The sequence below is a fragment of the Pteronotus mesoamericanus genome, unplaced genomic scaffold (genome assembly GCF_021234165.1).
Source record: "Pteronotus mesoamericanus isolate MK-2021 breed Mesoamerican mustached bat unplaced genomic scaffold, CSHL_Meso_final contig_50, whole genome shotgun sequence".
NCBI classification, from domain to species: Eukaryota; Metazoa; Chordata; class Mammalia; order Chiroptera; family Mormoopidae; genus Pteronotus; species Pteronotus mesoamericanus.
Window position 1 is genome coordinate 16,662,230 of NW_026555186.1, and position 12,873 is coordinate 16,675,102.

The 12,873-nt window shown below is 37.8% G+C and overlaps 1 protein-coding gene across 6 annotated transcripts in view; it reads right to left on the reverse strand.

Moving 5' to 3' along the window:
• Positions 1-2,246: 2,246 nt before the first annotated feature.
• The window catches only part of PDE4D (phosphodiesterase 4D), a 670,126-nt gene continuing 659,499 nt past the window's right edge, over positions 2,247-12,873 (reverse strand). For all 6 annotated transcript variants that reach the window (XM_054578374.1, XM_054578375.1, XM_054578377.1 and 3 more), the window contains 6 exons: positions 11,926-12,090; positions 10,719-10,818; positions 5,003-5,157; positions 3,956-4,078; positions 3,315-3,497; positions 2,247-2,703 (listed from right to left, as the gene is read on the reverse strand). In XM_054578374.1, the coding sequence (XP_054434349.1) occupies positions 2,287-2,703; positions 3,315-3,497; positions 3,956-4,078; positions 5,003-5,157; positions 10,719-10,818; positions 11,926-12,090 (1,143 nt within the window). In that variant the 3' untranslated portion in view covers positions 2,247-2,286. The remainder of the gene's footprint in view (positions 2,704-3,314; positions 3,498-3,955; positions 4,079-5,002; positions 5,158-10,718; positions 10,819-11,925; positions 12,091-12,873) is intronic.

Consider the following 12,873-nt stretch of genomic DNA (forward strand, 5'->3'; position numbering starts at 1 on the left):
TTATTTGGAAGTTTACTGTCTGATCTTTACAGGGGAAGGAGGGTGGAAATCTGATCATTAATTAGTTGATTCCTATTCTTCTCTGTGTAAAAGATCAGAGCTATGTAAGCTTTCCATCAGCGGATCTTCGGGGGAGTAAAATAGGAGCTATATGCAGGGTCATTTCCCTGGCTGATGACTTAAGTTACTAGTCTCCGGAAGGCTCCCTGCAGCATCCCAGGTATAAATGTTTTTCAGGGTTACACTTTTTCTTAACTGTTTTATTTATTTCCCATTTAGTCAGATACCTCCCTTAGTTCTATGTCAATTCTTAGATATCAATGTGAAAAATGATTAGTTGGGTTCCAAATGCTTCACAGAAAAGGCAAATACTTTATTAAGAGCTGAAATGGGTAGAAAGTCCACACTAAATAAATGCCCCAAGATGCCAGCTGGAGGTAAATACTGGGAATTAATCTCTAAAATTGGAATAGAGTTCTTGGTGCTAAATTCACTGAAGAGTGATCTCTAGTTTTTTATTTCTGGAGAATCTTTTGACCCAACGCAGTATTTTGGGAGGGGATTTCAACACCAAACTTCTGGTGCTAGTGGCAGCATCGACTCCTTTCCCTCAGTATAATTAAAGAAGTTCTCCTCTATAGGACATGCTTATGAACCAGTGATAGCTGGCAAGGCAATTCCCACTTGTTAGTACTTGTCCATTAATAAGGGTAGTTGCTACACTTAAAAATCACTTTTCAAGAATATCCCTCACGTAGTTCTTAATCCTATGGTAAAATCATAGAAACAAATGAGCATTAGTTGTACTGGTGTTTGTGAATATATTCTGCTAATATTTTAAAGACTGCCTACCTGTTAACGTTTCTCTGTAAATCAAGAGTAAAAGCTAGTCATTACACGTGACCTCGCAATAGAAACGAATGCTAACTCTAACCTGACTACCTGTTTTTTTCCCCCATCAATCAAAATGACAACGATATAGCCGATAAGATCCTATCTAGTGAAGGTGGACAGAGGCTCAAACACACGCTAAATAATAAGGCAGCACAAGGAGCCAAAGTTTCTCTTGCTATAACTGACTGTGGAAACAATAAAAATGAACAGGACATATGTGGGTTATTACAAAGACATGCACTTGTGAAATGAGGGTCTATTGACATAGCAAAAAGTTACCAGAAGACACTAAGTAGGAAAATATCTAAAAAAGACTGACCATTTTAGCTACTGGGTATTTATATATCTCTCATTTGCTTCAGACAACACCAACTGATGATTGAGTGTCCATGAGGCTTAAGACACATTAGAAAGAACATACATCAAAGTATTACTGAACATTCACTTTGCACACCATGAAGGAAAATGTCAGTGAAGAGCAACTCTGCCTATCTGAAAAGAGTGAAACAAAAGGTGAAGTAAACGAAGACCTACAAAGAGTTTCTTGCAACATAAAATTAGTTTTTGTTTTAAAATATGGAAGTCATTGGTATATAAAACAATGAATCACTACAAATCAGTTAATTGCTATGAACTATAAGGTGCAAGTAAAATTCGTAAATTAGATTTATCCAGTGTAGCACAGATTTGTACTGAAAACTTGCAAGTTACTCCTTAGAAAAAAATAACCAGTGGCAAATGAAGTTCTGAACATAGTTTTTTAAATATAATACCTCAATACATTTAATAATAAAAGTAAGCTCTACAAAAAATCTGTTTTACATATCATACAAAATGTAGAGGTCAGTGCAGCTCACTGAACCACACTATTCAGTCATGTATCAGGAAGACTTGAAATTAGAAAATTTTGTAATTTCTGTGGCTCATCTTCCTCCTGGTAACAGATTCACACTGTGTCTTGTTCCTGACCCATTTGTTGCTTCATTCGTTAGTTCACTGCCTGTGAAATGCCTTCTTTCTGCTGAAAATATTGCAAACAAAGAAAAAGAAAAGAAATCCCAAGTCATATCAACTTCTGCACTGCCAGATGAGCCACGCTGTCTTGGAAACATTTTGGAGTTGGTTTTCTCTGCTTTGTCAGCATTACCAAGCTGAAATCTTGTTAAAACGCTGTTCGTGAAGATGTCCCCCTCGCTCTGATGACATGGAGGTGAAAAAACTGGTTACAATATTCCTGAGCGCCAGACTGAGTAGTCAAGGTCAGTTTTGTTCAACAAACGTCCTGGCAGATGACAGTGAGGTGTGACCATGGTTGTGGCATGTGACATGCACTTTGGAAACAATTTTTCTACTAAAAAAAAAAAAAAAAGGGCATGAAAGTCTTTTGCACTGTTACGTGTCAGGACAATGATCATCTATTACACAGGCTTCAGGCTGGCTTTCTTCCTCTTCCTCTTCTGCTTCTTCTTCGACCTGCTCATCAAGGGGTATTTCGGTGGACTCCGAGTCTTGAGTACAGAGAGTCTTGGAGTCACTGCAGCTAGTGTCTTCTTCTACTTGGCTTCCACTGTCCTTTTCAGTGTCTGACTCGCCATCCTCCTCTAAAGTGAGTTCAAACTGGAACTTCTCGGTCTGACCCTGCCGGCCCTCCTCCTGGTCATCAGGTGCTGGGGAGGGGCTCTGAGGAATTGTGCTCTGGTACCATTCGCGATTGTCCTCCAAAGTGTCCAAAATGTCCTGGGCATCAGGATGTACAAGGTCTGCCCATGTCTCCCAGAGAGGATGAACGATATAGTCTATGAAGCCCACCTAATTAAAAAGAAATCCAACTTGAGTTCAGGACTTAGGACTAAGAAATAATGGAATAGCCAATTTATAGGTAAATCGAGCTAGCTGAAATAATGTCATGTGCTCTGTGTTCATTCAGATAACACACTGTTTTACACCTATGTGAATATAGTCATTAATGAATATAATGCCGTAAGAACATATAAATGTATGAATATAAATCACAATAATGAAAGACCTTGTTGGCTTATAAACACTAGTGTAAAACTGAGCTTGCAAAAATAAAGTATGACAGTGGTACCTCGGTGCTCGTTGTTAATTCGTTCTGGAACTTTGTGGTGTCGAAACCTATGAATACCAAACAATGAAGCATTTTCTCTCATGGGGCGCCATAGTGACTCACACAAGTTTTAGCAAGTGCAATGAGTCCCGAGCAAGGCCAAGTGCTGAAATATGTTTTTCTCATCAGAATGTGAGGAATATAAGGTTTGACGAGTTCTGAAGCCCAAGAGTACCGAGGTATGACTGTGGTTTAAAAATCACTTAAAACACTGTGCGATATGGATGCACTGGGATGAAATGTTGAAGCTGTAGCTTTGTTCTCTCTGAAAGCTTTCTACTGTATGCCTCACCTGTGATTTTTCCACAGAGGCATTGTGCTTGTCACACATGGGACTTATCTCCATGCCCCGCTCTCTCTCTCGGTCCCCCTGGCGGAAGAACTCCTCCATTATGCGGTCCGTCCACTGGCGGTACAGCTGGAGAGGCTTCGTGGGGTTGCTCAGGTCCGCACAATGCACCATGTTCTGGAGGACCTAAAACAGACCAACGCTTTCTCTATTCAGCACCTGCTCCTTTTTTTTTTTTTTACTAGAAATTCACATTAAATGACTGTGACAATTAAAAATACAGGTAGTGTAAGATTTATTCCAAACAGTTCAACCATGATGTGTCTGTGTATGGTTCGCACTTATATTAATAGTCCCAAATTATGCCAACTCTGCTGCATTTAAATATCAAGAGAAACTATGTGCATGGATGGTTAGATTCAGAGCTGCTTAAGTGGCTGGTTTTATCAGATGGTACGGTTTTTTAAAAAGTGCATATACAAATGAAAAGGCCAATAGTATTTTATCTGGTTAATTCTAAAGCTAAAGAATTTGGGTAAGATTCCTGGTTATAATTACTAAAATAATTAGTTGGGAGAAAGGAGATATAAATCTTATCAAAGCTAGATACATAGATGCATGTGAACATTCAAGTAATGCTTTACCTGAATCCTATCAGAATAATTATCGAGCAGAAGCACTCCAGAACTTGTCACTTTCTTAGTTTCAACCATCGTTTTCAAATCAGCCAGTAGATTCATGTGTTTTGACATGTCCGTTGCAAGTACCTTAAAAACAGAGGGTATTTTATTAGGTAAAAAAGTCCAGAGGCAAAAAGAACTTGCAAATAAAAGTATTGCGCAGAATACTTTTGAAATGAGTAGAAGTGAGTGAGTGAGAAGAAATGAAAAACCACTATGTCATCTAATAACAGTGTATGGAAATTCTTTAGTACATTCTGGGGCAAGGTCTTTTCCCCTTTGTTATCAAGTTTTCTGGAAGTCCAGATATGTGTGTGCCATATATAGAAATATTAGGCATGGACAGCCACTTTTATGATGAAAAAAAAAAAAAAGAAATGGCATATCCATGGTTGAGACATCATCACATGTTTTTTTCATTCCTTGGAGTAGAAAGCAGTCACTAGATGATGATGAACTGATTGAATACTGCTCAGAGTCCTTCAGGAACCAAATATTCTGGGCAATTTTTTGCTTACCCAAGAGAGTTAATTCTTTTCTTTGTATATGCAAAGCTTAACAGAATACATTTTTTGATAACTAAAGATTTTCCTGTGTCTTGGAATCACTGTGAATAATATGCATAGAGAAAATATTAAAATCATGGATGTTTTCTGAATGGCTGTCTCTGATGGAGATTCCCCTGCCAAACATTTTTGAATTAAAAAATTCAAGCTATGGCAAGCATCCTCTGCTCTCGTGGTCATCTACACTGCCCGTCACCAGGTGAGAGTTCAGAAAATAAAACTAGAATGACGGGGGTAAACTGTCATTATGCTTAACTTCAAATTGCTAGAAGTTAAAACAGAAAACCTATGACAGAACATCATCGCTAGCAGCAGGGGCAGCTCCTCCAACATAAAGGGAAATGAGAGGTTTTAAAATATAGTTCCTTTCACCTAATACTCATTATTATTTATTTTAAAACAATTTGCATCACAGTTCTCTTTTTTGCTTATACAAGCTACTTACGATATCAATGACCATTTTCCTTAATGATTGTCTTTGCTTTTTGGTCAAATTCTGGAAAATGTCACAGTTTTCTTCTTGAAGCAACTTAAAGCCTACGGCCAAATGATGGTTCTCCAAGACAGAAGAATCGTTGTACATCAAGGCAAGTTCAGAATCTTAAAAGAAAGACAAGACATAAGATTAGCAAGGCCATTTATTCTAAGCTTATCTTTTTCTTCTGAGATGCTTAGGGTTTAGGATGCAGTTTCCTCTAAACATCCCTGTTGGCCTTACCATTCCAGGACAACACCAAGGGGAGAACCTACTGGTCACTGGAACAATGGAAAGAGCACTGGAATCTTTTGAGTGAATTCTAACGCGACTGACATGTGGCAAGTCATTTCACCCTGGGGGGCCTCAGCTTTCTTTTTTCTAAAGTGAAAGAAGAATTGGAACAGATGGATCTTAACCTCCCTTCTGGAACTGCCATGGGTTGTGCTATAAGCTCAGCAGAATATGACACTACTCTTAACATCTGTGACATGCCCAAAGCATGAGGTGCTGCGTTCCTGGTAAGTGTGCAGTAGCCACCCAACATTTTATATAATGTAAAGGTCATGGGATTTAGGATTGTCTGTACTCAGGGAGGGTACAGGAACAGTTTGGAACACACACACACACACACACACACACACACACACACACACACACTCTATTAGATTTGTTCATTTTTATCCACAGTATGGCTTTGAAATAGCAGCTTTATTCATTTTTCCATTTCCTTTTCCAGCACCATGGCAGTCACTATACAGATTTGTGGTGTCCCTTCTACCAGCACGTTCAGGGCTTCACACAGAGACAGATGTCAGGCTATGCACATTAACTGCATGCTGAGGATGCTGCCGCTCTCTCACAACTGCCCCGGACTGTATTTAGCGAGGGAGACATCCTGCCTCCTTACTAGTTCCTGTAAACAGCAGACCCACATATTCAAGAGAGTCATTAAAAAAGTTGATTGGTACTTTAATCTGCCTCCACTTAAGTCCTGTAAAGACTAAAAGTGCATGTGCTTGATCTCGTTACTGACTAATGTACAGAAAATATATTTGAAAATATATATTCTTTTCTAAGAAAAAAATCCAATAGTACTCAATGACTATTTTAAAGGGGCTTGGGAGAAGAGAGGGTTAAGATACATTCCTACTGTCAAACCTATGATTTCATCAGTACTATAGAAATAGGAATTTATTCGTTGAAATTTTGGCTCCCAACTATAGAAAGAGAGATGTCTTAAGAGCGGTAATGTATGTATGATATTATTGCCCCCTCTCCACTCCTTCTCTCTCCCTCCTTCTCCCCCTCCCTTCCCTTCTCTCTCTTTCACTCTTTCTTTCCCCCCTCCCCTTCCTTCCCCCTCCCTTCCTCCCCTTTTCCTTCCTTTCCTTCCTTTTCTTTCTTTCTTTCTTTCTTTCTTTCTTTCTTTCTTTCTTTCTTTCTTTCTTTCTTTCTTTCTTTCTTTCTTTCTCTCTCTCTCTCTCTCTCTCTCTCTCTCTCTCTCTCTCTTTCTTGATAAAGCAACAGTGTTCAGTTTTTAAAAGTCAGTATCTGGTCAATCTTTTACATAGTTTATAAAAGCATCTAACTATGAATATCTACAGATAATTAAACATACAGAAATAAAAAAATTTAAACTATAAAAGATTGTAGCACATGATATTATTGTTCCTATAGTAGAATCTTATTAAATAACATATATTGAAAGGAAGGCAAAATGTTTTCTGATTGGAGAAATAAATCCAAATTAATCTATTATGGTTCTTTTAAGGGAGCAAAGTGCATGTGGATAAGGGTCATTAACAGAAGAACTGACTCTGGCTTACAAAAACCTGGACTAATCTATGTGTCCTGTGCAGATGAAGAAATTCAGGCCACTGAGCCTGCAGACTAAAGATGAGGAGCTGTTACTTTAAGGAAGAGGCTGGTCTGTGGTATGAATGCTGAGACAAAGAATCTGAATTCTGCTCAAGGTAAGGATGGCCTTTCACAGAGAGGGCTGTCCAGGAGCCCTAGCCAAGCCTGCTTAGGGAAGCAGTTAGCTCCTGACATTTAACAAGAGTCCAGGCTGGCCAGAAAGAGCATGAGACGATTCCTCATGGCGGGGGGACCCTCTACTGCCTCTCAACCTCTGGGGCTGTTACACATAGGTGTTGGTGACTGCTGAGTTTTAAATGAATGCATGTTAGCATTTAAGCAAGTCTGAGGGGAGACATTTAACTTTCTCCTCTCCTTTAGGACTGAGGACGTGTGGTCACATCTAAAGGGGCGGGGGTAAGATTCTGTAGTTTTTTAGTAGATTTTCCCCAAAGGCGGCAATCCAGCAGTTCTCTGTAGATTCCTTAAAGGCTTAAGAATCATCAGAAAGTTGCCTTCATAATTTGCTATAAGGTAAAGTAGCACAGAGGGGGAGAGAGGCTCCTTTACACAACATTTTTGGTGAAACCCTTTCATTTTTCCAATGCACAGTACGAGTCGCCTCTTCCATGCAGCGCTTCTTGATTACCACGGGCAGAACGGCCCACTTTCTCCTGTGATGTCCTATATACTTTGTTCCACTCATCTGGCATTTACCATGTTTCATCTTATTTTTCATTATATCTGCACAAATCTTAACAGTCCCTCCCAAAGACATCCCAATTGACTTAGAGGCTAAAATCCCTATAAAAAATTAGAAGTTATTAATATAATGTGCTTGGTTATCTGGTTTCTCCTGGGCATGTCTGAACAAAACACTCTTCCTTGAAATGGGGAAGGGAAGTAGTGATTTTAATTTAACATCCAGTGGCCAAGGACAAAGGATTAAACTGCCTGGCTCACTCCCTCAGTTTACTCGCTCCTTGTGCCCTTAACCTGCATTATTTTTCTCTGCCCTAGTTAGGTCCATCTGATGTCGTACATTCACGTGTTACGGTCAGTTTTTTCTAGCAGGAGGCAAGCTCTTCAGAGCCAGGGCTTCGTCTTATTCACCCATGTATTCCTAGTGCTGGGACAATGCGTGGCACAGGGTATACCCTCAATAATTTTTTGTTGAATAAAATAATAGTCTATGCAATTATTTCTATATAATCACATTTGACAAAATTGAATTTATCCTTACTTTGGAAGGATTAGATTTATACAGAAAAATAACATTCTACATATAATATACAGATATAGCTATGGAAGGCTTGTTTTAAAATGAGACTAGGGAAGTAAAATGTGTGTACTGATAGCTAGATCTGGCTCCACCTTAATGCAATGAAATGCCTCTGCTCTTGGAATCAAAAGCTTTGAACACATGAGTCATGTGAGTAAATCTTTCTCCACCAAACTTAAGCATCTTTGCTAGAAACAAAAATTACTCATTTTCCAAGTAATACTTAATGCTACATAGATTCTGTGTTTTGAAACTGCTTTATTGTTTCAGAAAACAATGCTCTGAAGTTAAATGCCTTTTTTTTTTTTTAGTGATAAATACCCTCCAGAACCTTATATTCAAAGCTTTATGAAGTTATTTACATTTTATGGATTTATTTACATGTGTTGTCCTTGTAAAAGGCTTCCACAGCTTCCCACCTGGAATTTCAACTTTAAATCTTATTCATATTCTCCCATATTCCTAAATCATTTATAAAAGCTTAACGAACTCTGCCAGATAGAAATGATCTGTTGTTAAAACCTGCAGCATGTTTACAATGGGTGTACATATTATTAGTATCAAATCATTTGGCACCTAAAATGAACACAAGGAGAACAATTAATGGAAACTGTCAACGCAGCTAAGCAGCAGAGGTGTGTACCTAGACTCAGAACCAGACAGGTAAGCCCCAGGGACTCTCTACCAACGCAAGCCACGCACCCTCAGGGAGTCTTTGTAGCCTCTTTAAAACAGGACAGGTGACCTCCAGACTCTGGGTGTATAAACCTGATGATTAGAAGTCTTTAGGATTTTTTATTAAAGGAAACGTAGATTAAATCTTCAGCAATGGACAAGTTGGCGGCACCAGCTCTAAGGGGCTAACACTGTGCTAGTTTGAGCTGCCGATGCTCCATTAATCCATGAAAGAAAGAGAAAACATAAACTTAATGTTTCTATAAAAAAGAGTTTACTGCAAACTAAAAATAACCACATGATTTTGATGGTGTATTTCAGAAAGCTATTTAAGTTTACAAGTTATTAGAGGGACTCCTTTCCAGCATGCTGTGAAGTTAAAATTTATTTGTGCTACTGGCTACTAAGCTTCCTCTGTGTCCTGAAATAAAATGCTTACTGGCATGATCCGAGTCAAAAGCTAACTACGGCAGTAATTCTCACGATGCCCTGGGGCTCTGACCAGCCCTGCTATACTGCCACGGACCAGATGCTGAGCTGATTCATTCTCGCAGGGACAGCACAGCCTCATCAGGCCCCACCCTGGAGGAAAGAGCAATCTGCAGCTGCTCTGGGAACTGTTCGCCTTCCGGTGTTGCTGAGGTCCCACAGAAAGGAGATCATAGCAACATTACTGAATAACAAAATACTTAAATAACAGGATGAGTTATCCTTTTACCTCAAGCAAGTCATCAGCAAAAGTCTTAAGTAGACAGCCCTGGCCACTGTCGTTGTATTTGTAATTCTCCCCTAAATTTCTGTATTATCTGTCTCTGTGGGTTGTGACCTTTGGAGATCATCAGATTCATGTGTTAACTGAGGGCCTGCCAGCTTCAGTTTCAGACTCCACGTACCCTGAAGGTCACCAGGGTCCTCCCCCAGTGCCAGCCTAAGCCCATTTGCCCTTAGAGGGTCCACAGTAAAGGATAAAGCTGGTCCTCATTAGGAAAAAAAACATTATCAGAGTACCTGGAGAGAGAGACTTTATTATCAGTTGTTTTAATTTTTTCTCTTATCTTTTCTTACTAGAATTATAACAATTCTAATGTTACAATAAGGGAACATATAATGTTGTATATAATAGGATGCAAGAAACCACACACACCAGTCTGAATTTTGGGTGTTATTAATTTCAATAAAAAAAAGCTTTCTTAAAGGCAAAAAATTAAAGCAAAAATTTTATGAGTTTGTTAAAAGCCTATAAAATGAGGAACATATCAACATATGTGTAAAAATCAAGATAATAAATCAGTGCAGGCTGAGGAAAAGTACCAGCGTACGCTCTGTTATATGAACTCGGTGCTCTTCTCAGAAAGGAAACAGTCAGTCCTAACCCCTAACGTGTATTACTACTTATGTGTTAATATTTAGTTAACGCTTTGATGGTTCCTGAAGGCACTGTGTTATAGGCTCTTATAAGTAGCTAGAATATGAAATGTCCTGTCTAATCTTGGATGAGTAAGTTTATAAATCAAATTTACAAAATGTACTTGGCTAGCCACACATTTTGGGAAATCCATGCTTTTCCTAATCTTTCTATATGTGAGTGAGTCAATGAAGTGCACTTTGTTTAATGGTGGTCCAGAGGCTATTAAAAGATACAAAAATAAATAGATCTAAACATCGTAAATATTCATATATTTTATGGGATACAATAATAGTTTTCAGAACTAAATTACATTAACATACACTCTCATTAAAATGCATATTTACACATCTCAAAAGAACTTTATGGCTCTGGAAATACCTACAAGTATATAAAGACCTGCATTCTAAAGTATACAAAAAAAATATATCTTCTGCAAAAAAAAAAAAATTAATTCCACTTACTTGTATTGATCAGAAACTGATTTGACACACCAGGATGATCTACATCATGTATTGCACTGGCAAAAATTGCTGCAAGAATCTCCAAATCTGTAAACACAGCCTGGAAAAATCAGACAATATAGATAATATCACTATTCTGTAATGACACAAATTAAGGTTTAAACAAACAGGAAATTATTCCCTAGAATTTGATGGAAAACAAAATGAAGTTTCAAAACATATTATTATAATGTGTTGGGAAGAGTCCTTTAGAAGTCATAAACTTTTTAAGTGTAATATTGGAAGAAAATATTTTACCTAGTATCATTATAACTTATGATCAAAACTTTTCCATTGGTTATATGTTTTTAAATATTGCAAAAAGAGTATCTAAAATTATTTTTTAAAGACAATAATGAATAACTATTTTCTTTTCCTTCATTCAAACTAGGGTTTCTCAGCTGAAGCAGAATTCACATTTTTGGCCAGATAATCTTTGTTATATAAGGTAGTCTGGTGTATTGAAGGAATTTTAGCAGAATCCCTGGTCTTTAACCATGAGATGTCAGTAGCATATACCCCTCAGTTATGACAGCCAAAAATGTTTGCACATATTGCCAAATACCCCTGGGGGTGGTAGGGGAAGGAGGAAAAGAAAGGAATCACTCCCAGTTGAGAACCACTCACTCAGATGATGAGGTATTAACATAGTTTTATAATGAAAACAATCTGAACTATAAAATATATTCGTGAAAAAGAATCCCCAAACAATCAAGGAAATAAAATTGCTTAAACAAACATTTAATGAAACAACTTCTTAGGATTTGGCAAAATTAAAGTGTTTCCTTCTAATAAATTCTATTAAAAAAATCAATGTATTGCTTCTATTTTAAAATAATCATCCTTTGAACTATAAATGCAAAAGCCACCAAACTAAATTCCAGAAAAACAAATGAAAACTGAATAAGCCAGACAGATGTGCTTTAAGGACTGACCACCAGATAATTTCATGGAAGCAGTGTGATAAACAGATGAATCTCTAAATGTCTGGCCAACCTTTCACAGAGAAAATCATCAGACTATTTACTTACCACCACCGCATCTTTTCCTTTATAACTAATGCACTTCCAATGAAGCCAATTATTTTTTGTATGCATACCCTTTACTATAAAATATATCTTGATGAGTGTCAAGATAGTATTCTCAAAGTTTTAGAAACAAGATTTACCTCCAAAGCCGGTGTAGATAACAGCACATGTGTCGACTGGACAACGTCGGCAGCATGAATATTGTTGTGGTAGGCCACATCAGCGTGGTAATGGTCTTCCAGGGTCATAAGGTATGTAATTAAAGTGTCTACTGGAATTTTAAATGTTTTTAATAAATCCCGTTCCTGTAGGAAAAAAAATCCTCTTAACATTTTGTCCTTACATAAAAATACTTTCTGTAGTGTGTTAAAAAAAAAAAAAAAAGAAAATCACACCTGGAAATGGAAATAGCATTCTCACAATGTCTAGTGAGGAAAATGGAAATCTTTGGGAAGATCTGAGAACTTACCTACTTACTTACTTACTTACTTACTTACTTACTTTATTTATTTATTTATGCATGCGTGCATGTGTGCCAAGGTAGGGAACTCTGGTCTAGGCAAAAAGTTCTTTTTTAAAAAATTGATTATGCTATTACAGTTGTCCCAATTTTTCCCCCTTTGCCCTCCTCCACCCAGTACCCTCTTCTCCCTCTGGTGATTCCTCTTCCTTTGTTCATGTCCATGGGCCATGCATATAAGTTCTCTGGCAACTCCATTTCCTATACTTGCTCTTAACATCCCCCTGCCTATTCTGTAACTACCAATTTGTACTTCTTAATCCCTTTTATCTTTTTCCCTATTCCCCCACACCCCTTGCTCTGCTGGCCACCATCCCAATGTTCTCTATTCTATGATTCTGTTTCTATTCTGCCTGTTTGTATAATTTGTTTTTTAGAGTCAATTGTTGATAGCTATGTATTTATTGCCATTTTAATGTTCATAGTTTTGATCTTCTTTTTCTTAAATAAGTCCCTTTAACATTTCATATAATAATGGCTTGGTGGTGATTCACTCCTTTAGCTTTACCTTGTCTGGGAAGCACTTTATCTGCCCTTCCATTCTAAATATAGCTTTGCTGGATAGAGT